This window comes from Amblyomma americanum, chromosome 6 (genome assembly GCF_052857255.1).
Source record: "Amblyomma americanum isolate KBUSLIRL-KWMA chromosome 6, ASM5285725v1, whole genome shotgun sequence".
NCBI lineage: Eukaryota > Metazoa > Arthropoda > Arachnida > Ixodida > Ixodidae > Amblyomma > Amblyomma americanum.
The window spans coordinates 95,601,255-95,626,264 of NC_135502.1; the positions used below are offsets into that span (position 1 = coordinate 95,601,255).

General features: G+C 48.1%; 1 protein-coding gene across 3 annotated transcripts; it reads left to right on the forward strand.

Annotated features, from left to right (window-relative positions):
- Positions 1–1,207: 1,207 nt before the first annotated feature.
- Positions 1,208–25,010, forward strand: LOC144093870 (basic phospholipase A2 4). Of its 3 annotated transcripts, XM_077627609.1 has the most exons (4): positions 1,208–2,250; positions 14,112–14,403; positions 18,488–18,597; positions 20,871–25,010. In XM_077627609.1, exons 1-4 carry the CDS (start codon positions 2,160–2,162, stop codon positions 21,038–21,040), a joined length of 663 nt encoding a protein of 220 aa, XP_077483735.1. In that variant the 5' UTR covers positions 1,208–2,159; the 3' UTR covers positions 21,041–25,010. The 3 variants fall into 3 exon arrangements, with proteins under 3 accessions (XP_077483735.1, XP_077483733.1, XP_077483734.1); XM_077627607.1 differs by lacking the exon at positions 18,488–18,597 and having other exon boundaries at positions 1,221–2,250; XM_077627608.1 differs by lacking the exon at positions 20,871–25,010 and having other exon boundaries at positions 1,221–2,250; positions 18,488–20,828.

A 25,010-nucleotide genomic window follows, 5' to 3' on the forward strand; every position in this document is an offset into this window, starting at 1 on the left:
AACAATCTGGGACAAAATGGACGCAGCTGCGCGTGGTTGCGATCGTTCGAGATAAGCCTGGTCATATCTCGCGTCACCAGCAAATGATAAAACGGAATGCCGACGGCTTTGGGCGTGAACCAACGAACAGTAAAAAGGTCCGCGGCAATATGAAGCGCAGAAACATTACACACCATTGTGCTCCTATGTAGCGGGGAACTGCCGGAAAAAGCAAGAAAATCGAAAGTTTACGTGTGTTGCTTAAATGGCGAAAATAAATGTTCGTGAGTCTGGGCTCATAAGAGTGCGCTGCTCCATCCAGACCAACGTATGCGAACGGAAACCGACCTTTTCATGTTGTTCATGGGGGTTTAACATCCCAATGCGACTCAGGCTATGAGACGCCGTACTGAAGGTCTCCGCAAATTTCGACCACCTGGTTTTCATAAACTTGCACTGACTTCGCACAGTACACGAGCCTCGTGAATTTCACCTCCATAGAAATTCTGCCCTCACGGCCGGGATCGAACCCACGTCTTTCGGGTCAGCAGCCGAGCGCCATAACCACTGATCCACCCCGGAGGCTCCGCCTATTCAGGAATGGTGCTTAACGCAAACTCTTCCTTTAATACATCAATTATACGGACACCGAGTCTTAACGTTTATCAATGCCTGTGTCTTCTACCTTCTAAGAGCTCTGAATGAGTGAGTCAACGAACAAACCAATGAACGAACGAACGACAATTTAAATATTTTCACACTAACACCTCTCTGGTTGCAAAGAACCGGTGCCTTGGTGAGCTAGACAGGAGTTTGGGTCTGTAATCCGAGAAATACTGTGAAGACTCTTGGCGAGGTGCATGATATACAGAGCTAAAAATACATCTGCGCGCCATCCCTGCGCACCATCTCCTACACCATTTCATTACAAGGAGATCGTCAGAGAGCATCATGCATCCCGCAAGTACCGCAACTGCGGACGCACAGCCTGGAGAGACAACTTCGGGAAGAGATGCCCATTACCGATACGACACGCCGGCACCGACATGGCGGTGGTCCCAGCATCGGGTAGCGAGTGTACAGTGCTGCTGGATGGCTGGAGGCTGGAGAGGAGGGGGTTCGCACCAATCCAGCCCGGGTGCAGCCTCTCCTAGCGCGGCGAGCGTGAGCAGCGGAGCGCGGCCCGCGCCGAGGAAGAGGAACCTGACAGCGCCGGCGAGCGCGCGATGCAAACACACAACGCCCGCGGCCGAATTTGGGTCAGTCAGCTGCTTCTGCTCCCCTCCGCTCTTCCCCCGCCGGCGGCGGCGTCTTCGGCCCGTTTCGCTTTCGGCCTCTCACTGGTCGCGGAGCGCGGAAGGGAACACAGCGGCGAAAACGGGCTCGGTCCACCTGGATCGCCAGCGATGCGCTTCGCGGCCAGACACGGTCACTCAGCCGCGGGCGCCCGGCCGCCAGGGACCAGCCTGCCGCAGGCCCACCGCAGCCGTTGACCGAGCAGCAGACGCCGAGGACAAGCCGCCTCATCGTAGTCAGTCGCCGTCGTGTTCGGGTACGAGCCGTCCTCCACACCCACACGTGATAGGACCTGCGCACCGTCAGCGAGCTGACGAAGGACCTGGCGGATTTGACGAAGGGTACAACGGCATGTTGTTGGCCACGCTGTGAGGCGCTACCTTTTTTCTTCCTCTGGCCAGTTATAGCTACTGCCCTGCCATTGTTTAGACCCGCAAGACGGAAGAGCTCCTTGATGTTTGGCAGAGACCGCCAGGTCGTCTGAATGGCCTTCCCGATGGACCGTCACTGCTACGTCCATCCTTCCAAAGAAAAGAGGCGGAATCGACGCACTTGCAACTGCTGCTTCCACAGCCGGCACAAAAAATGCTGTCTCAAGTTTCCAGATCGCTCCGCCGGACAGTGAGGGGAGAAAGTCTTCTTTGAAGAGCAAACTGCGGGCGCAGCCGTGTAAGGACGTCCGCAACGGGAGGAAGCTTTCGCCTCCGGGAGAGTGTCCCTAGCAGCAGTGTTACACCGCCGTGGTGCATTATTCATCGCTGACGAGGAGTGTTCGCACAGTGGTGTTTGTGGTTTGGGCGGTGCGGTCCACCCAGTCTTCGCAAGCTGAACTGGACGCGTGTCTACCACCATGTGAAAGGGCGGTGGCTACTTGTGGCTCGCGGATGTCCCTGCTCACAACGGCCAAGAGGGCTCGCGGGCCCCTCAGGCTGGCCCTTGCCTTGGCGCTTGCGCTCCTCGTGCTCATACTGGCAGGTGGGTGTCCCCGCTTTCCATGCTCAGCTACAAAGATAACGTGCGCTATTTTCATCGCCAGCATGATCGGCCAGGCGACATCCACCCCAAGACTATGTCCCTGTCCGGCATCCGCGACCAACCTCATCCCAGCAAATGCCCTAATCTTTGAACCCATCCCACTTGCGCCACCCTTGGCCACGTTACTCATTGCTTGAAATGCGCATTGTTTCCCGAACAGTCAAGAAATCAAGAAGAAATGGGCTCGGGCAGGACACCTAATGCGAATACAAGATAACCGATGCTCCTTTAGGGTAACAGAGTGGATACCAAGACATGATTAGCGTAGCCAGAACGCCAGAGAGTTAGATGGGCGGATGCGATTAGGTAGTTTGCGGGGATGAAGTGGCCGCAGATGGCATAGAACAGGGTTAATTGTAGGCGTTTGGGAGAGGCATTTGTCTTTATGTGGGCGTAGTTAGCCTAATGATGATGATGGGGACCCCAACAGACCGTAATTTTTTTTGTCCGCATTTTATGTAGCTGTCAAGTTCATTTATTCTTCTCAGTTCTGGCTGGGTAACGTTACTCGAGCTTATTCTCTAATCCACGCTACTGTTTTCCTGTTTATAAGCGTTACTTCAATTATTCTCCTTTCCTTAAGTCACTGAGCTCTCCTAAAATATTTCGTCAGTTCACGCTTTTATTTTCTACGATGCATTAACAACTAGCTCAACTGTCCGTATTAGTTAAGTCGTCAATCTAACCTGTATCCTTTTCGTTCGCGTTGAAGTTTCAGCCCCATAGGTGAGTACTACTGGGCGCAAATTTGCATGCTCTTAAACGATATTGTTAAGCTTTTATAACCGCCAACTTGTTAGTGACACATGCAATGCCATACATACTACTTCCAGTGCCTCACCACCTAATATTATACCCATGTCAGATGTGTGACATTACACAAAATCATTAGCGAAGCAGGTACACCAGGCACCAGAAAGGACGTCATATTGGCAACATCATATACGGTACTCTTTAGTGCGCATCGATATTCATGCATGCCATATCCATTACAATGTGACCCTTGGAGCCAGGTACCGAGCCTGAAAACGTGTGGTTCAACAGGAGGACGACCATAGGTAACGGACCTCCGCCATACCACATGCATAACTTGGTAACAAGAGAAAAAAAATTTTGCAACTACCACTGCGGAAATTGCCGCCGCAGGGCGCAGAGTACGCTATATTGCAATTCTGTATCGCGTTGGCTATGATCTAGACGAACTTGAAAAAATTACTTATATTTTTAAGAACGAGTCAAGTATCTTGTGACCGGCTTAAATCAGGAAATCAAAATACAGAAACGTGACTCCGGTAAATCGTTCACAGCGGTATGCTTTGACAGAGTAAAGTACTGCCCCGGAGGAAGTAGTTTTTAGGAGATATTCAAGATTGATAAGATCGAAAATCTCTGCTCAGAAAAAGAAACAGGGGTTTCCAATTCCTGGAAAACTGTCAATAAGCTAGGGAGTCCAAAAATAAATACCACCTCTTGACAACATTGTTCGACAAGTCAGCAACAAGGCCGGTGAACAGCACAGAGAACCAAAGAGTATCGTTGCTCCTACGTGATCCGTTCCGACGTGAAGTACACAAAGAAAATAGAAGATTGCACCAATACTCCATGGAACTCCGTTACCTTCTGAGACCTCCCTCCTAGGCAGTATCTGCAAGGTGCGTGTTGTGTTGTGTTGTGTTGGGTTGGGTTTTATGGCACATAGGCAACTGAGACCATCATGCGCCAAGAACAATATCTGCAAGGTGCATACCAAACTGTGGCTTAAAGGGCGAAAGCTTTCTTTACACTGTGTAGGGTACTCGCTGTCCACCAGAAACCGCACAGGCGTTATGCTTGTCGTGTACTCATAGCACGTTTGAGGCAGATAAAATGGATCAGTCGCAACTGAGAACCAACTGTAGACAATTTGGGCAAGACAACATCCCCGCGCAGCACGACGAAAACTGCGGGTGTCTTTTTTTTTTACTCCACCGACAGCTGTGCAAGGGGCTCTTCTACATTTCGTAAACTTAATCAGGGTTACTGTCTCCCTAGTGTGCCGTAACCAAAAACACTTACGTCCAACTGGTAAGTGTGAACATTATCTAGCTGCGCTTGGTCGCTGCTCTGAAGACCATGCTGCGTGCGATGATGCGAGTTATAGGTACCTCGGCACTAATAGTTTTATATACGACCGCGTTTATACAAAAATGCATCGGTGCCAATGCATATCTGCCAATACACTTATATGATCGCATGAGCCTTCTGGTGGGCGTTGTCATCTGGAGAGACCTCGGCACAGCTATACTGATTTCATCTTTCTGCCACGTTGGAATGCGAAAAGATTACCTGATTTCGTCTTTCCATTTGTTTTACAAACGCTAGCACTCCTTCTCTCAGGTTAGCTCCCTCCGCTTGTCGCGGTCAGCGTATCCCCCCCACGTCAGCGAAAATTTTGCGCCCAGTATATTATCGCGATGAATACAACTCGGATGAAACCGCTTGGAATGAAAGGGGCTAGACTCGGCAACGAGCATGCAGCCGGTCGTCAAATAATCGTCCATTGTCCACACGCGCAAAATATATAAAGCTCAGCCCGCGTATGCCGGCGTTGCGGCGCTACCGGCTCAGCGGGCGCGGCGATTAAAATTAAAGATAGCCCTCACGGGCACCGCTGACAGCGGCGGCGGTCAGGGCGTTTTCCTCGATGCTCAGCCAGATACTTTCTCTCTGCCATTATTTCTTTCTTCTTGGCCCGAGCGCATGCCACGAGAAGCGAGCAGTGAGAGTTGCCAGCCTCAAGAAGAGGAAGGCGGCCCAGAAAGGAGAGACCCGACGGAGCTCGCCGTCCTGTTGTGTACTGCTGGCCAGTGCCGAAAGATTGGGCCGAGAGCGGGAAAGAGGAAAATGAAAACAGAAGCCAAAGGAAAACGAAATATCCGCGCGGAGCCCACAACGGCACGCTTGGTCGGCACGTGGTCAAGCAGAGTGGGAGCAGCAGGAGGAGACGGAGCGGTCCAGGACAAACAAAAAACGAAAACCAAACGAGGATATCAAAACGAGCTGCGCGCGCTGGATGCTTCGGCCAGTCCCAGAGAGGGCAGCGAACTGCAGCGGGAATCAGCTGAGCTGCGGCGAGGTCGGCACAAGGCCGCCGTCGCTGCCGGGACGGCCGCACGCGCCGCTGCCTGCCGCCGATGCTGCGCGGACGGACGTTCGTGGCAGGCAGGCTGGCAAGGGCGGAACGCTCGGGAGCGTTCACGGACTCTCGTCAGCCGAGGATGACAGCTGTCAGAACTGGGCACCGAGCGCCCCGCACGCCGCTCTTCGGGCTTTTGAGCAGCCTGCGTGGTCTCTGCACCACAAGTGGTTGTAAGAAAGGGAGGACGTGTTGACGAACTCTCGTAGAAGCTCTCGACTGGCGCAGCGAAAGTAAGGCCGCAGACTACAGAAGGGTATCGGGGTCCTTGGGAAAGACGATGACTCGAGAGAGGGCGTGCGCTGCGACGCTTTCGTTTTCTGTCTGAGATTCCTCTTGGAGAAGGAAGGCTGAGGGTGGCTTGCACGCCTTCGTGACCGGCCGCGTGGATCAGCGGCTGCTGTCGAACGGGGGCCCGGAAAGGGAACGGTGCGCGCGCCGGGGGCTGTTCTTTGTGTGACGAAAAGGCGGCCCAGAGACACCGTCCCCTTCAAGTTGCGTAAGAGCAGTCACGAAGATCACGACGGCGTCGAGGATGCGCTGCTCGTTGAAGATTACGTTAGGAAACGTAGGCCGATCCGCTCGGCTCTACGTAGCTGTGCTGTCGCACTGGAGTCGGCGTCCGAATGGAGAGCGGAAAGGCACATGGCTGAGAAGCGTACGCGGCGCATAACATGCACCGAATATATATACGTCCGTATTTTAACCCTTTTGGGCGCCATTTTCTCGGGAACCAACAAAGCGCTGACTCACAATTGAAATCCTTGTTGGCTGACCAGCCGGAATATGTACCCAACTGGCACGCGGAAGAGGAAAGTAATGCACACAATTCATGAGTAAGAAACAAAAATCTCAGAGTACGACGGACACACGTCAGCATTCGCAATCAAGGTAGCGTATTTCTTTTTCTGACAACACTACAGATGGTGCTCTAACACTTTCTTCCGGAAGCCTTGCTATCATATGTGCTTCTATAATTTCCCTTACCAGCGAGTCGCGGTTCCTGCCTATCACGATGCACTCGTTATACAATGACTCGCAGGCGTTGATGACATCGTCATCTTCATCATTTTTGCAGTTGCCGCAGCGTTTTGCTACGTGACCTGTGCCGGGGGCCTGTGTGACATTAAAATCACGTTCTTTTAACCTTCCGTTGAGACACCGGCCAGTTTGGCTAATGTATTGCTTCCCGCATGACAGCGGCAAAGAATAGATTACTGCTTCCTGGCTGGGGACAAATTGTTTTGCGTGCCTTTTCAGCCAGCCGCGTGGTTCTCCGAGTTTGCCGAATTGTCTTTCTTCACTAACCTGGACAGTCGGCTGGCCGCTGAAAACACAACGTTGCCGCACGCATGTGTGCAAAAAGAAAATATGTTACCTTGATTACGAATTTTTACACGTGTCTGTTCTACTTAGGAATTTTTTTTGCTTCTTACGCATGAATTGTACTCATTACTTTCGTTTTCTAGCTGACAGTAGGATACATATTCAGGCTGTTCAGTTAATAAAGATTTCTGTTGTGAGTCGGCACTGCGTTGTGTCCGTGGGTGTTCCATTCTTCTATGTCCCGCTCATGGCGCTGTAGTTATGAAACGTCATGAAAGATGCAAAATGATTATGCGACACATTTTTTTACTTGCGTGCTTTCACATAATTCAGTTCGATGAAAAAAAAGTTTTACACAAGGATTACATCCCAAGTGAACTTATTGATTGTTATCATGAAGCGCATGCTGCTCTACATTTTCTTCTACTCGTTTCAATACTTTCAGACAACAGAACACCTCTGCACGGAACAGCTCCGCCGTGAGCTGTTGTCCTTCCTCTGACATAATTCAGAAGACTGACTAGAATCAAACAAGCTCATTGTCTAAGCCAGTGACAGGAAATCTCTGTCTGCCTTCGGACCCCCCGACCACGACCAGCTCTAGCTAAAGCGTCAGCAGACCAGTTATGTTTAGTCAAACATAACACAAGCACTGCAACCGCACCAAGGCTATAACCTAAATTGAAAGAACGCATTCAGAAAACATTTTCAGTCAACTTTCTTCCCCTTTGAGACAAAAAAAAAGAATCCCTAAATATGCTTGTGGCTGATATCTTTGTGTTATTCCAGCCACAGCAGCGATTGCTATCGAAGGAGTGCGGCATAAAGCATTGCAGGCGACCCGCAACAAGAGAGTTCGCGAAACAAAGAAAAAGCGGCAGCTTGGCAGGGTGCTTGCAGCTCAAGCCGAGGTCCTTTGATACGCCTATCCAAGGACCCTTGCTTAAGCCACAGCGTGGCTCGCAAAACCTGAAGATAGAGCGCAGTCTGTGGAAGATCGTGCTCAACTTGGCGTCCTCGAAGAAAGCGACAGTCCGCTCAGCCCTCGCGTCTCCCTCAGTTAGTCCTGCGACGAGTCCATTTCGACGAGACTCAGAGCAGCGGATTGGGCAGCAAGATTCTCGGCACTCAACAACGCTTGGCTGATTTGAGCTTTCAGCGTTGGCAATCACATAAAAAAGCGCTTAAATTTCTACCCTGCCTTAAATTACTCCCAAAAGTCGTTCGTTTAATTGACGGTCGAATATTGCTTCACAACTCTGGCAGGCAACTACAGTTTAAGAAATCTCGCAGCAACAGTTCCACCCAGAACATCTGTGTGTTTACGGGCAGGCATGAATGATGTTGCTGCAGTTGATGAACGTATGCGCAGAGGCAACAAGCTCCACCGATGTGCTGTAAGGAACAGCGTGAGGCCGACTCTGTAAAATGCTGTCGCGCGGGCTGTTTTTGCAGTCTGTCGAGTATTTTGCTCCCGCCACCTGATTTATTGTTACCTAGCTGTGGCTTAATAATAGATTCTGACTGACCTTCACCCGAATAAAATCACGTGGGATGCAGGCGGTCGCCACAGGAACACCGCGGAAGTGCGCAATCTTCGTGGGCTTCTCCGTCCACTCCGTTACTATCTTCGTCAAGTTTACGTTCTGTGCTTCTTTTATTTTCTCGGGGTGAGGGGTCTTCGTTTATCGGCGCCGTCATTAAGCCCTGTAACTTTGTTTGCAACAAGAAGAAAATTGGCAGCCTTCTGCTCTCTGGATGCGGTCAGATCGCTCTTGCACTATCGTGAAGATTCTGCGATATTCAAGACTGTTCTCGAAGATGTATGAATGCTATATGAAAAGTTCTTAGTCTTCTGGCCTGGCCTTGCCGAGAGGTGCGACCAAGTTGGTCTCGGCTGCTGACGAGTGGATGTGGCACTGTCTGTATCGCCAAGCTCTCTTCTTTCGAGGTTGCAATTTTGCCCAAATAAATGGTTGGTTCTCAGCGCTGTACGCAAGACGCTTGCCACTCCTCTGGACTGCCTTTCGTCACAGCTACGTGACATGGCGGTGGTTAGAAGTTCTACTTCCAGGCATGCCGCATCGTTTATCGTAATGATAGAAACCTATGCATGACGGCGAATTGAGGCCGCTGCACTTTAATTAGCCAACGCGTGGTCGGCCAGCCTTTCCTGCAACTGATTCAGTGACACACCGCACGAAGCTGCTGTACCTCGTTGCCTTTAGCTATCGTTGGCCTTTCACTCATACGCTTCGGAAGGTACACTGAGGTTTCATCATTACATAGCCGCAAGCAGACGCAGTGCTTACAAGCCTGTGCACGCTGGCAAACAACTCTTTCAAAAAAAAAGAATGCAAGTTAATTGATGTTAACTGAAAGATCACGTAAACTGAACTAATAGCGAACGCTGTCAGAAATGCACGGCAAAATTACTGACGAATGGGTTATTTTCTCACTTTTGAATATTTAAAAAAGTCCTAATACTTCCAACATGTAAGACAGTGTAGTTAGAATCAAACCGAGCAGTAAATGGTATACGGAAAGTATAAAGCATGAAAATTTTCGAAGATTCGTGCACAGGTAAATTTCTAGAATGATATTCGCTACTCTCGCTGTGAAATCCACCAACACCACCAACATTTCTCGTCTACCCGAAGACCCATTCGCTCCACCGTCGAGGAGTAGTTGACAGGCTCATCAACCTAAGCGACCACTGCGTAGAATGGTGTGCCCTGCCTCTACACTGGGTCTGTCGGGCACCATGTCATCCCATAGACACCCCTATCTTACAACGTGAGGACTGATGCTTGCAAGTAAATATTTTCCTGATCAGCACTGATTCATAAGAGAGAGAAGTCGACCTGAAGGAATCGTCCATAAGTTTTACTTATTTCCTGTACAGCTCATAGGAGTAACAACGCAAAGAAAACTCACGCAGTCACTGGGCTCACTGTCAGCTACGAACACCGCCGACCACACACACAGCTCGGCTACCGCCGCTGTAGTTGACCATCGGCCAGCCAGAACGCCGCCGCGGACAGGCAGGCGAATGCACTTGGTTTCGACAGGACGAACGGGTAGCCGTACGAGAAAGCGATGGAATCAACGAAAAGATCGCTGGAGTTTTGGGGTTGCGCGCAGGGAACACAGGGCTCAAAGTCGCTACGCCGATGCTCTAGAAGTGTTTTGTTTTTTCTACATTTTTTGGTGGGATCCATGTGTACTCAACAATCTCCCATTGGAAAGGGGTTGCCTCAGACTCATCATCGTCATCATCATAGTCATCGTCATCTCATCGCCAGACGTCGCACCCGTTCGAGAGTCTACTCAGCAGTCCCAAATGCTATCTCCGTTTGAAAGCCAGCATCGAGCATTCCTACGCTGCGGTGCCTCCCGAGAGACGAGGAGGAGGAGGAAAAGGAGTTCGCCTCGGTTCAACGACAAAAGGCCTCTTCCCCCTCGCCACTCTTCTGGGGCGAAGAAACGCGATCGCTTTCTCCACTGGCGCTACTCGTGCGTAACGCGGCGGCCACGACAAAGACTCGCGTCGTTGCGCCAGTGCGACGCTCGGCGCGCTTCCTCGACCGATTTCACCGGTGACCGCGTGCGAGGGAGTGGACGCAGTGCGGCGTCCCATCGCAAAATGCGCCCTCCTCCGCTGCCGCTGTTGCGTCCAGCCGTGCACTGAACCCGCGCTGCCTCTCGTCGCTAAATCATCTGGGCCGCAACGGATTGGGGCTGAGCGCCCGATGCGTGGTGGCTGCTATGCTGCTGCTGTTGCAGTGGGCTGTGGCGGCGACGCCTGGAGGAATGACGCCTCTGCGAGGCGGCGAGATTCAGATCTCGTCTTTTTTTACCTCCGTCGCAGTCCCACTCTGGTGGGCCCGCGGGCACGCGGAAGCGGACAAACGATCTCATTAGGTAACAACTGCTCCGATTTCGATTAAATCTGCTGCGATGAAGGAAAGATACTTGCACTTTTGGGCCTGCTGAACTTAGAGTACTCAAGTTTCTGTGGCGTATGGAAGAAAAGAGTGACGATGGAGAACTGTCGAAGACTAATAACGATCGGGAAGATATCTTTTGATTATACACTTGCACGCAAATACTGCACCTGGGCTATGAGAGAGAGAGAGAAAGACAAACGGAAAGGCAGGGAGGTTAACTAGGCAGCGCCCGGTATGCTACCTTACATGTGGAAAGGGGAACGGAGGGAGAGGCAGAAAGGGGAGAGAACCAAGGAAGATGATCACTTTTCCACATGTCCGTTGGCCATTAATTTACTTGCAGGGTACACAGCGCACACACTGATAGTTCACAACCTTGCACTCAGTCCTGAGTCCTTCACTGAGGTTTGCCGTAGTGCAAGGCGTGCACCAAAATATCAGTGCGTGAACATTTTTTTTTACCTTTTTCCAGTCCACATGGCACCTAGAGTCGAACCCTCAGCCTTGTGCTCTGTGCGGGAACGCGTACTGACGTACCATTTTAAATGCAAGTGGTGGTGGATGGAAACAGAACTAACCTAGATTTCTGTTCCGAGTTAGATTTCCCGCTGCGGTAGCGATATTTCGTTGAGTGTGGAATGCGACCACGCTTGTGCTCTGTGCTTGTGCTTACTCCTGCATGTCTGCTACAGCCGCTCTTTCGGAGCTCGCACGCAAAGATCTATAAATTATACACATATGGGACTGAAGAAAAAGAGAAGGGTGGTCCGGCTGAAGCATGTATCGTTTTCGTCTATGGTGAACTGCCCTTTACACAGACACTGAAAGTTGTATTCATTTTGTATTCATACGTTCCTTCTGCGTTTGTTTTCTTTTATTCTTTGACAGCTTCGTGTTTAGGTGCCTGGCGTTCAACATCCCACGAATACGTGTCACTCTTTCTCCTATCTATGCTGTAGCATCATAAAAACAAGACCTCATTTCAACCAATTGTTAGTCAGCTCCAAGTTTTCCCCCTTTTTTATTTTTTTCTTGTCGTTGACTTAGCACTGTTGTATGTAAACATTTGACGCCTTTTGGAACTTATGTCTTCAGCTTATTCAAGATCACATCATATGGGACAGGGTCACGTAGAAATCACGGCGCTCACCTGTTATTCAAAATCGCTGTGATTGAACAGGTGAACACGCCAGATATGTATAATGTAACCATGACCTCAACACGGATTCCTGAAAAACAAATCCTGCTCTACTCAACTGGCTCTCTTTACTGACGACATCAGTTCTAGTACGGACACTAACACACTCGTGAACGCTCTTTTTTTATACTTTGAAGAAGCTTTCGACAAAGTTTCCCATCAACACCCGTTATTTAAATTTTCACGCCTAAGCCTGAACCCACTAGTATATGATTGGCTCCGAAATTCTTTGACTAACCACCAACAGTTTGTATGGGCTAATAATCACGCATGTTCTATGTCCCCTGTTAACTCAGGCGTGCCACAAGGCACGATTTTAGGGCCTCTATTATTCTTAATAATTTACATTAACGACCGTCCAAGTAATCTATCGTCTACCATTCGTTTGTCCACCAACGACTGCGTCATTTACAGGAGTATCACTAATAACAGAGAAACTTCCGTCTGCATTGCGACATAAAACTTGTGGAAAAGTGGTGCGCTAACTGACTAATGTCTTTAAACATTAATAAAACATCTCTAATATCATTTCATCGTCGTCAATTGTATCCTACTCCTAAATACACCCTTTGGGGTTCCATGATATCCCAAGCATCTTCATATAAATATTTAGGAATCAGCCTAACACAGGATTTCTCTTGGACCACCCACATAATGAACATAACCAACGAAGCTAACGGTGGTCTTGGTTATCTGAAACTTAACTTGCGTTTGGCGCCTGCTTCCGCAAAATTTTCCGCCTATTTAGGTCTTGTCAGTACTAAACTTGAATATTCATGCGCAATCGGGACCCTCTACAAATTAACCTAGCCAAAATCCCTGAGTCCATCCAGAGCCGCGCGGTAAGATTCGTATATTCCGATTATTCATATCGTACGAGCATAACAGCATTGAAAATAAAAGCTAACCTCCCAAGCCTTGAATCACGTCGGAAAATAACCTGACTCCGCCTTTTGCACAGGTTTTATCATTCCCCTTTGAGTCATTCCTTTATCACCCCTGCAGGCCGCCTTTCACATCGCATCAGTCATCCGAAAGCTGTTCATACACCTCGAACATTCACTTGTGCGCATCTGAAATCATTTTTCGCCCAGACCGCTAGACTGTAACAACCTGCCCGCTGAAGCTTTTATTCTTCCTAGCCTGGAATCCCTCAAATCATTCATCACTGGTCTAATTAAATGATATGTTAGCCCCCCCTCATGTAATGCCCCTAGTGGGCCTTTGAGGTACTAATAAATAAATTAATTAATAAATAACTTTACCATACAGTTCGTGAAGTTCACCGCAACAAAAATCAATAAACCTTTGAATTTCTGAAAAGGATAAGTGTACACCCAGTCTCTCTTCTTTTTTCGCTAGTCCGCATAATGCCCAACCGACAATGAGATGAGGTCTAATACCAACTACCAAGCATGCGGATAGGCCAGCCGACGGAGCGCTTGTGGGGATATTTCGTCCGCTGTGTCCTCTGTATGAATGCGCAGAAAATCTATTGACTTGCAGAGGCCGAGTGTAGCCAAGGACTCTTTGAGGAAGGGCTCTCTTTTGTATGGGACTGTAGTACTGGCCTCTAATAGATTACCCCTCCTCCTCCCCTACCTGCAGCTGCACTACCTGAGGTCCGCGATATTCAGTGAACTTTGAAGTGTTTCCAGAGTGCGGACTTTATTCGCACGTGGTGTCCTCTTGTCCCGTCGTATCCCTTATCCTCTTTCCCCCAACATACGGCAGCCGGCCATACCCAAGTTTGGTTAATATCTCTGCCTTTCCATGCTCTGCATACTCCTTTTCTTCTATCTGTTATCTTTTATTGCTCTTAGTGTAAAGCGCTTACAGTAACTGGCTTCACAGTAGTTGGTCAATTTTCAGTTTACATCGTTCAGTATAAGAGCGTTATACATCGCCCAACTGTGCTATGTTACAGCCTGCGGTGACCGTTCAGCAAAACCACGTTCTCGCATCTTCACGCAGAGTCTGTCCCAAGTCCCAGCTTGAAAACGCAGTACTTCTTTGACGAGCTGGCTCCCTATAGTATCCCAGCTTCTTTTTCACACATCAGAAAGTTGTTATTAAGCAAATTCAACTATAAATCCTGGTTTCCTAACACCGCACTTGTAGTTCAATGAAGGACGCTTTGTCTGCATCGCAGGCATGCTGTCTTCATCGAGCGAGCGCCGGGCGCACTCGCGGCGTCGCGCTGACTCCGCTGGAGGTGGTGGCGGCGTGCTGCTCAAGAAGCAGAGCAACGCCGTGGTGCGCCAGGAGAGCCTGCTGTCCAAGGTGCCTCCAGCGCAGAAGGCCCAGGCCAGGGCCCGTCGCAGCATCGTGCAGCTGGCCAGCATGCTCAAGTGCGTGTCTGGCTGCAACCCGCTCAGCTACCGCGGATACGGATGCTTCTGCGGGTACATGGGCGACGGCACGCCCGTGGATCACATCGACAGGTGTGTGCGCAGGCTTCTGGAAGGAGTGTGCTGTCTTCTTCAGTCCTCAGTTTCTTTTCCCTCTTGCTTTTCTTTTTTTTTGTTCTTCGAGATGTTACGTAGACCCTAATGCATCTCTTGTGAGCCTCAGTCATTTGATTTTTTTGCCTTAGCTTCATTCGCAGCGAACCAACTTTATATTTGTCCGTGATAGCCGTTCGTGGCGTGACACAAGTTACACTGCCAAAAAAAGGGGGGGAGGAGAGGGGCGGGGATGGATTCGTGCGCTAAACTCTTATGTTCAATAAGCTCCGGTACCTACCAGCTACACCATTACGCGAGATATGCAGATACCAAGTTATCAAAAAATCGCGCAAGCGGCGGAGTTTGAACACTACCCTGTGGATACCACCTACATTATAAGACTGTGTTGAGGAATTTTAACTGCTGATGGGGGCTGTAAACAAACGCCTAAATGTTTAATAAACAGCGTTATATTCGATAGCGTAGCTCAGTTTTTTTTTAATATTTCGTCGAGAGTTATGAGAGGTGAACTTATCTATTTGTCGCCTTGAGTTTGAAGTTTGGCTGAAAGCCGACAAGAACCCTGTACTCGGCCCATACTGCAATCCTCATAACTACCGTCGTTTGTTCGTTACTTATCTAAATGTATAGCTCTGTAGCATGACGCACACGACTTGCTGGTCATTTCTGCGCCGAAGAATATTGCACGAAGAATAATTTTCATTGCGAGATTAGTGTAAAAAACATGTTATCGGACTATCAATAAGAGTAACAAAGCGCTCCGTTTTGTGTCGGAGTTGCCAAATCATAACGCCCACAGTAATTAATTTTAACATCAACGCAGCTCTTTGTATGAATGAAAGTGCGAAAGAAAATAAGAAAAGGAAAAAAGGAAGGAAGAAATGAAATCGCGGCAAAAATTGCTTCAGCAGTCCTTAAACGTAAACGACGTGTCGTGTTTCACCTAGTTAGAATCGTATAGGCGCGAAAGCTATGAGGCTGGAAGGTAACCCTACACCAAACATCAGAACCTGATCACACATTGTTTAGGATTTGTGTGATGTTTTCACCTTATGCAGCTAAGTATTGCCATGAAGCAACCTTTACAAGAGAAGAACCGCAAGCATAAGAAATCTTCGCAACTTTCAAAAAAAAGGATTTATTTTTGTACGTTCTTCCCTCCGCCCGTTCACCACTCTGCGTATTTTGGTTTACCGGAACATGACTTACTAAAAAGATTACTTAAAGTTCCCCTCCCGCAGAACAGAAATAAATTTTGTATAAGCTACACAGCGATACATTTCCCACTGAAACATGTTTAGAGAATAAGGGCATTTCTGTGTCTTCAGTATAAATTGCCGCCTTTGTGATGCTCGAGAAACGATTGAGCATTGGTTCATCACTTGCAAAGATGCAGTACTCTTCAGGAATATCTTGCAACGGCCATTGAAAAAAAAAAAGACCTAATTTTACACCGTTTTCTGCACGATACCTCAATGCACAGCCCTTAAACATGTTATTCCTAATTGGACTACACGCCCTCTGGAAAATACGTATAATGAACCGACATTGTGAATCCGTTCCTTCTTCAAAAGACCTTTATCATCCAAAGAAGTGTACGCCCAAACCGAGTTCGAACCGGAGTGGCACTCACTCTTTGTGCTGTGCTCTTCATTGCCTTTGTTCTTTAGTGCTTTGTTGCTTAAATGTGTCGTATTATACATAGTGTTGATTTGTCACTGCTTTCCTCATTGTTTTTACATAGCCCTCGTACACAGAACATTGCATCAGCGAAATAAAAACCATGTTGAGGAAGAAATTGGCGTAGTGGTATAATCCAGTGGCCACCGAATCTGATATGGTGACACCGCCACGGGTTAGAAACCCACTCGCGGGCATAGAGTGTTTTGCCATAAAGTGTTTCGCATAATTTGTCATAAAGACTGCTAGCAGGTTGCCCACAACCCAGTGAGCCACAGTCCTACGGCGGGTGGGCCACCTGACAGAGGCTTCGGAGAGACAAACATCGGCAAAATCTGAGATCGGGTGTTTCAGTGGCCGTATACTGTACCCTATATGCTCTCCCCTTTGTGCTGCGCTATTGGATATGAAGATTATCATTGCATGCAAAATGCAATTAGGAACATGTCTTTAGGTTATGCAGGTTTCTATCAGATTATCTATCAGAAAGTCATTTGTATTGTCAGCATAAACGTAATGGTAACACTCCTAAATCTCCACGCTACTCACAAAATATGCGCAACTTTTGCTTGAGCGTTTTATAAAAAAACATGTTAATATTATAAGCGCCTAATGAGAACAGAAGTTCTCTATAAGCACTACAGAAAGAGCATATAGTAAGGTCCTAAAGAAGTTATTAAACACAGCACATACACATGCCACAATGGCACTCTCGCCTAATTCATAATTCGGGGTCATGCTTATATACCGGCTATGAAAGGCGTACCAACACGAATTGGTGGTAAGTTGACAGTTGGCACGGATATCAAACAGAATTTTGGCGCCGTGCAGGCAACTTGTTGTTGCAGAAAGAGGTTTAATTTCAAGGTTCTGTAAGTTTATGCGCATTTGTTCTGCGCGAGAATTGGAAAAAAAAAGTAAAATTTAGTGTTTAAATTCTGCTTGCCTGGAAAGTTTTCTCTCCCGTTGCTGCAATTCCTGTAAGTACTACGCAAATAATGGTTAAACGTTTTACCTTAAACATTTAAATAATCAGCTTCGTCTTGAGAGTGGTATTAGCGAAGTGCTTCGTATAACAACCGTGTATATTATTTGGGACAATATGCGTTTAGCACAAATACAGTCTCATCCACTGACTTATCCATATATTGAGAATGAAACTATTACATTCCGTTGAATTAGTATGAAATGCCTTCAATAGCTTTGCGGTTTTATATAATACTAGTAGTAAGAACCTTTATTCGAGAAGAGGTAGGGCATAAGGGGCGAGGGAGAGATAGATTTGGAGCTTCAGTGGTTGGTATACTTTTCATTTATTTAACAAGAAAGCTATATGACGTCGGCAGAAACACAAAAATCATTTTTATGAGGGTAGAATGAGCTATGCTTTTCCCGAAACGCATTTTGTGCTTACACCTGCTCTTGACGATGAGATAGGCTGCAAATATTTCTTGCGCTGAAGCTTTCATTTTATATATAGCTGTTATTTGCCGTTACATTGAACAATTCTTGCATGTTATTACGCTCCTGACTCTTTATTCTTTCATAGCAAAAGGATACAACTAGAAGTTTTGCTGTCCTAAAAACTAAATCTTTGTATTTTGCAATTGTTTGTGTATTATTATTTCACATTTATCACTAAATGTCCATCACTGAGAAGAAGATTCATTTAGTTAATAAACTAGAACACTGACACTACCTAACGCATTGTAGAACGAAGGAAGAATCAATTTGCGTATTTAAAGATATATGAATATTTTTCTCTTATGCTGAAATATAGCATAACAATTGCTTGTCTATACTGTCACAGCAGAGAAAGAGTTAAATTGAATAAAAAATGAGAAAAATTATTAGGTGTAATTCTGAGGAACCGAATAAACCAAGCACGGTACTACATTGCATCATTTTTACACCTAAATTCTTTTTACCTTGTTGTTGTTTGTCGGTCACTATTTGCTGAATATTCATTTCAACGAGAGCACGCGCCGTTAAACATGCAACCAAGAGAGACAGGTTACTTCGGCCGCGACCAAAAAACTGCTGCGGCAACCTTGCACACTGCATATGAACTCCACAGCGCGTAGTCAAGACGTGTAGGGAATTCTACGCAAAAAGAAACGCAACTAATAAAGAGCGCTTAACAGAAGCTTGTTTTCCGCACTGAAAACCATCGTTGTGATGGAACAGTTTCTCGCTAGTGTAGTTCTATGATGCTGCCAATACGAGAACAAACTAGCACATTAATTGAAATAATACTTAATGTCTAAACTTTTTTGTTGTGGCTGCTTTCGAGAGCTGTGTTTGTGCTGTTGTTATTTGCTTTTTCTTTACTCGTCCTGCTCTGTGTATTTCATATGCTTGTGCATTTCTGTCCTCGCAGCTGTTGTTTGGAGCACGACTGGTGCTACTCGCAGTCCCCGTGCTCCAAGCTGTCCCTGTACCTGCTGCCGTACGACTGGCACTGCCTCACGCCCGGCATGGCACACTGCGGTCAGACACGCTCCTCGCTTGTCGCCGGGGCACGCATTTACAACTTGCGGTGGCACGGGGGACTGCTCTCAGGCAGCGGCACAAAAAGCCGTTTACCTCGAGAATGCGAACTCTCGGAACAAAAAATCAACAAAGAACGCTCTATAATAATTCTACAATTTTCCGCAACAACTAATGGTCCGAAGTCAATGTAGAGAAGGAGAGAGAGAGCGAGAAAACATCTTTAATGAAGCATCATGTCCACTGTTATGGCGCCAAATTAGTTCTGATGTGCGTGCTTTATGCATTTTGCAAGCAGTTACTCCACCAACTAACAAGCTCGAGAGATTTCTATTGTCTGAAAGAATGCGTTAAGAGAGCCTGTGGAAATCTTATGGGCGTGTTGGTTAGTGTGATTGCTAACCAAATGCGTAATGTGAGAAATCGGGCTTAAAATGCTAAGCAGAATTTGAAAAATAACTCTAAAAAAGAAGGATTTGAATCGCGCACAAATTCAGCACAAAAGTTTTGATCCCCCGTCAAAAGTGCTAGCCCTGTAAAGTCTATGAACAGCCAAGCCCCAAAACAGAAATACGAAGCACTTTTTTCTGCTACACACCCGGGCAGTGCTGAACTCCCCCTAGTATATAGAAACGTCTGCCAATTTTAAACCGGAGCCGAGCAGTTGGTATTTCTTGCTTAATTGTTACCAGCCCTGGTGCCACACAAGGAAGCAGGGGCGAAGAAAGAATCAATCGAATGTGACACTCCTTGCCAACGTAATACCTGAATGCCCGAACTTAACGATCGCAGAGTATGAACCAGAGCTTCCACAACAGAGAAACCACCACTTACAAAATCGTTAGCTGTAGCAGCTGCGCAAGCCAATTATTCTGAAGCAAAGCACTTTAAGTGTCATCTGTGCGACAAGTACGCTGGGAGTGCATACTGCACACTTGTTCAAAACTGGGCATCGGCGCCGTATACACGTCGATGCATGCGCTTACTATAGCACACTAAACACGAGTGCACCTATAGAGAAATAAAAAGGAATCAAACAGACTGCCCTAGAGGGCAACTTACTCTCTTTTTACTAGTTCCTGTTTAGAGCGATAGAAACACTGCTGAACAGCTCAAACGGACACGAACAGAGGAAAATGCAGGAACAATTTCGCTAAGCTGTGACAAAATTGGATGTGTCTGTAGACAAGCATGCTATAGTAAAGAGGAGAAGAAGTAGACGGCACAGCAAGAGGAGGAAAAAAAATATTGCTCCATGGAGAGTATTTACATGTCCTGTCTGGTACAGCATGATCCCTTCAATTTCCCCCATTGTACGTACTAGGGGTAACCTAAAGAAAAATAACACAAAAATTATCGTGAAAGGGTTTAGCGTCATAAATTTTCACCGTCAAGTAGTAGATATATAAAAAAAAGTCATCGCCAAAGAAAAGCAGCATCGAACTACTGGGGGAATGCACCACCGCACGTCGCTGAAAGAGACCTTATGAAAGCTACCTTATGGCAAACTTGCCACATACGCCTAAACATGCGTGTCGCTGTCGCTGGCTGCGATGCAGTCGCGCGCTGCACCGGCTAGGATTTGTCAGTGGCCATCAGTACCGCGCGATCGTCCTGATCCGTTTTGCTTCTTTTGTGCTGACTGTTCTTCCTCGGTTCGAAACGACTTTCCTGACTTCAAGGTGTTAGCAGCGTGAACGATTGCACGCACGCAAAGACCCGTTATATTAAATGCTCCTATGCGAGAGTGATGGCGATGATGAAACTATAATGACCGGCAGGCCTAGCGCGAGGACTACGCGTTCACGCCATTACCCACGTCACCGTCTTTTATTTCCTAGTATAACTCCTGAGTGCTGAGTGTTCTTCCTTATCGGTTCTTTTTCGTCTCATTTCTAATTTTCTTCCTTTACACCTACCCGGATAACATTTCGTTCTACCTTCCTCTTCTTCATCTTCGTCGTTTGCTTTCTCCTGCATAGCGCTGCATCCATCCAGGCTATACACCGGACATCATAAAACCCGAAGTGTTGGCCCTACAAATGCTTTGTATTCAAAAGCGGCACAGTGTCACTGTTGGCGTCAGTTTGAGCTGTTTAGACCGACACATTTTGGCCGAATGGCCCAGCTATTTCTATTAATATTATTATTAGTAGTAGTAATAGTAATATTACTAGTAATAGTAGTAGTAGTAGTAGTAGTAGTAGATTTCCCAATTCGTAACGATCCGCGGTGTGCCCAACGTGTGCTTTCTCGGCGCCCCTCGCATGCAGCGCACCCGTCTTCGCTGAGCCCGCACGCCCACTGCGGCCAGCAGCTGTGCCAGTGCGACCTGGAGTTCGCCAACTGCGTGAGCCGCTACCCGTGCCCGCGCCGGAGGGTCACCTGCCAGCACAGCAAGTTCGCCGCCTTCCACGGCTTCCTGCACGGCAAGAAGAGATAGCAATTAACGAGCCCTGCCCCTCTCCATTGGGGGCAGGGTGCGGACCGATACCACAATGGACTTGCGCACCTGAACGCGCGCGGACCGACGCCCACGACGTCCCTGCTGCTGCCGCCGCACCTGCAGCCCTACGACCCGGCGCACGGCGGAATCCACAAGAGGCGAAAGGTCAAATCTGGCCGTCGGCGACCTCCGGGACACCCGCCCGCTGCTCGACGGCCGGGCTGGCGGTACAAGAGGCCCCGGCAAGGCTCGACTCCCTGGACAGCCATTTGGTTCCCGACGTCCCCTTCGGTGACACCCGCCAAGAGTGTCGGCAAGACGCGACACTTTGTTGGCACCAAGAAAACGCCAAAGACACTGCCGGTGAAGTGGGAATACGAGAGGTCAACGCGATCCCCGGAAATTGATCCTCGAGAACTCCCTCCGTTGGCGGCAGACCTTAGCGGCATCCAGCCTTCTCTACCGGAGGTTTCATCCGGAGGAGTCAAGTCTCAGGACAGCGGTTCTGTTGATGCGGGCGCCCTCATGGTGACTGGGGAGCCGCATGTGCTGCAGACACTGTATCCAGACAAGTCTGAATTTTCAAATATCACTGTGACACCGAGCCAAACCCTGGAGGACCATGGCGCAACAAGCATCGTCCCGCCCTCGCCGGCGCCGGAGCGGCAGACGAGTCTCAGCGTGCTCGTTCCCGAACCGCAGGCGACATTTATAAGGAAAAAAGCGCCCGTGTACATGGCTCCCTCACCGGGAACAGGCTTCTTCCTAGAGGCTAAGCTAATAAAGTATCCGAGACGGAGTGCTGGCAGCACATTAACAGGACAACTGCCGGCACAGAATCAACATAATCATCAGCATCACACGTCGACCGAGAGCCCACTCCAAGTTTCTGACTTCGTGAGTGCTCCACCTCAAGTGCAGTCAATGTCTGGAGCAATAGCTTCCTTTGGAACATCGCTTGGTTCCACAAGACAGACTGATCCTTTGAGTGCGGTTACCTTACCCACGCATCCCTCGCCTGCCATAGAATCTCTGGACGACGCATCTTTGTCCGAGCATCCGACGCCCCCAGGCCTGCAAAGCCGTGTCAGCGAAGAAGCTGCAGCATCTCAAAGCCCCCTGACGGGGAAAGGAATACTAGGCTCTCCAAGTGCTGAGATGAAGCCTAGTCCGCGCTGAACCTCGTTCACGATCCGTCGCAACTGCCGACACGCAAAGTTCGCCTTCAGTGGTATCCCTTGAACGCATTAGACAAGTCAACGGTGACAGTTTATGAGCGCAAGTGTTCATTGGTATCAAGACAATGGTGCATCAACGGCACGTGTGCAAGGCCTTGTTGCTCCGAATGTTTATCCGGAAAAGTCTCGCGTGTATAGCTATATTTCAAACTATATATCCTGCACTGTTATGCGACGCAAGACGTTCTGCTGCATTACGTTATTTTTGTGCTTGAAATGTTACCAGTGTGCTATTGTTGGACGTTTCCAATCTGTTTCTTATCTCACGATTGCAAGATACGAGCTTACAATTTCTGCTGGCCTGCCGACGGAATGCATCGCAGAGAAGAAGCCTCGAATGCGGACAAAGAAGGAAAATAATGATACATTTATTATGTTGTTATGAATTCCAATCGTAGATCCTGAGCGATCCGCCCGCTCCATGACAGAGCGCTTGAATCCCGCTAAGATCACCAGCCCGAAATGTGCGTTTGGAACACTCGTGCTCGAGCCGGAGCAAGCTGGGGGTTGTCGCGCGCCGCTGACGGAGAAGAGTACCCATAATTCCTTGCGCTCTAACTGTAAGCGCCGTCTGATATAGAACGGCAGACTTCCGGTCGAATCTGCCGACTTCGGCGAAGCAGTCCGGACTGCTTCACGGAGCCATCCTATCTCGGCGACTGCTCCCAGTCTGCCATTAAAACAGTTGATCCGCGATCCCGATCGGCCAGTGGAATAGCCGTGCTCCGTAAAGAGTAGAAAAAACTCATAGCACGGTTACGACTATGCAACACGAGGTTCAGTGATAGCTGTGTAGGCATTTAGTTTTGGGGATATCTTGAAGAAGAAAATAGTGAGCTCATATCGCACTGGTGTAATGGTCACGTGATGCACCCCTGCACTGGCAGGCAGCTGTTCCAAAACAAAGCCACCCGTAGGCTTATGCGACCCGGGTTGAGCGTGATATAAGGTGAGTTCGTTAATGACCGGTGGGGTTACGCTGATGGCGACGCGCAAGCCAGGGACAGGCGCCTAACAGCTGTCGCTGTAAACGTTGAAACGTAAGTGCTCCGAATCTGCGATTGGAATTCAACATTAGTCTATTAGCATGTGTGCACCCCCACATCCACGCCACACCAACGGTGTGTCTAGTCTGCACGAGGGAGTATGTTGTCACGAGGTGAACCTAGTGTGCCTGCGCACGCAAGTGTTGCGCATGTTGGTCTCGAAAGGTCCGCTGGCAGTCGTCGCTACGTCGCTTCAAATCTGTCTAAACGTGAGAGTTCCGTGATTGTCCCGTATGCTAAGTCCGGCGCTTTATGCACTTTCACGCAACGACGAAGCTGATACTTTGGGTGTGCTCTGGCTCGCCTGGTACTCGCCTCAGCATGGAGTTTGGGTGGTGCTTAACTTAGCTATAGCGGGTACCACAGCCATCTGAAGCCACATTTAATTTTTCTCGTAGACGGTCTCGAAGCGAGATCAAAGAGACAGGAACTTAGAGGGCAGTAGTGACTATACAAGTTTCCGACGTCACCTTGAAGATAGAGACTATATCGCTCAAGAATTTCAAGTACAAATACTTGCTTTTTCTGTGCTATGAATAATGTGTTAATTATTAAAACCGTCCTAAATGCCGTAAGCTTCGACGCAGATTTTTTTATTTGAATTTCGATGTAGTGCCGAAACTGAGACTTTAATAACTGCTGTACGTCGATTCTGGAGGATCCTGCTCGTGTAACATTGCTGCGCATTAAGCGGCGAAGCTAGTGGCTGGTTTTTATGGCGTAACGGTTTGGAACACTGCCCCCACAGCGTTACGGCGAAGCAAGGGAAAGTAACATTTATCAATTGTTCTTAACTTTCCACCCATTATGTGAACGCGCTGCACGACATCGACGTCATCAATCAATCTTTGATGAATTTGTAGTCACGAAATGCGTTGAAGCTAAGTCGAATGGCGCCCATAAAGGCAGCGCTGTGTGAATGCCAATATTCAGAATGTACAAGAGCTTTTGAGGAATTTCCTTGCTTGTTACGCAAGACGGCTCTTACGGGATTTGTACTATATCCACAACATTGTGCTGGCTTGCACTGTATGGTACTGCATCACCAGCATGTGACCTAGCCGCTTCTTTACCTTCACGACATGCAAGTTATTAGCGAACCGTGTGCATGCATTACATACAGATGACTGTTTGCACCTTCCTCAGCTAACACTGATATCCGTTGTCCTTGTAACATTTGTTCGCGCCACAAACTAGTGACCTCTGGCGTAATCGATGGCAAAATAGGACGCCGAAGCACGAAGTCAGTGCGCATCGTGCAAATCAGACAACGGGTTCCTACAAACTATGTCCCATGTGCCATGGTTTCAGCTTTGAAGTTGGAATGGCTCACGTACCAGACGCGAAAACGACTAATTTCTTGCTAAGGATTCATCCAGACTTTAAATTCATTTGAGTGTTCATCAATCAGCTTCTAGTAAGTAACTATTAAACGTTCATGTTATGTGTAGAGCACAATTCATTATCTTCATCACCAGCTCGACAGCATCTCGCATGCATTTGGAACTGCTCTTTCTCCGTACCTGAGTCGTCCAATTCCATACTCCAGAATATTCATCTCACACCTGCAACTGTTCACTTCCTTCTTTTCTGCTCAGGTAACACGTTCTAAATAAAGTGTTTCAGACTGAAACAAATGCAGGAGTACTGAGTTTTGCGTTTGTTTTTTTTTTCGAAACAATA

What these genes read in the sequence shown, in the direction of transcription:
- LOC144093870 (XM_077627607.1), top strand. Translation starts at nt 2,160, where the DNA reads ATGTCCCTGCTCACAACGGCCAAGAGGGCTCGCGGGCCCCTCAGGCTG. An exon ending in CCTCGTGCTCATACTGGCAG is followed by an intron (nt 2,251 to 14,111) that starts GTGGGTGTCCCC and finishes TCTGCATCGCAG; the next exon opens with GCATGCTGTCTTCATCGAGC. An exon ending in CCCGTGGATCACATCGACAG is followed by an intron (nt 14,404 to 20,870) that starts GTGTGTGCGCAG and finishes CCTCGCATGCAG; the next exon opens with CGCACCCGTCTTCGCTGAGC.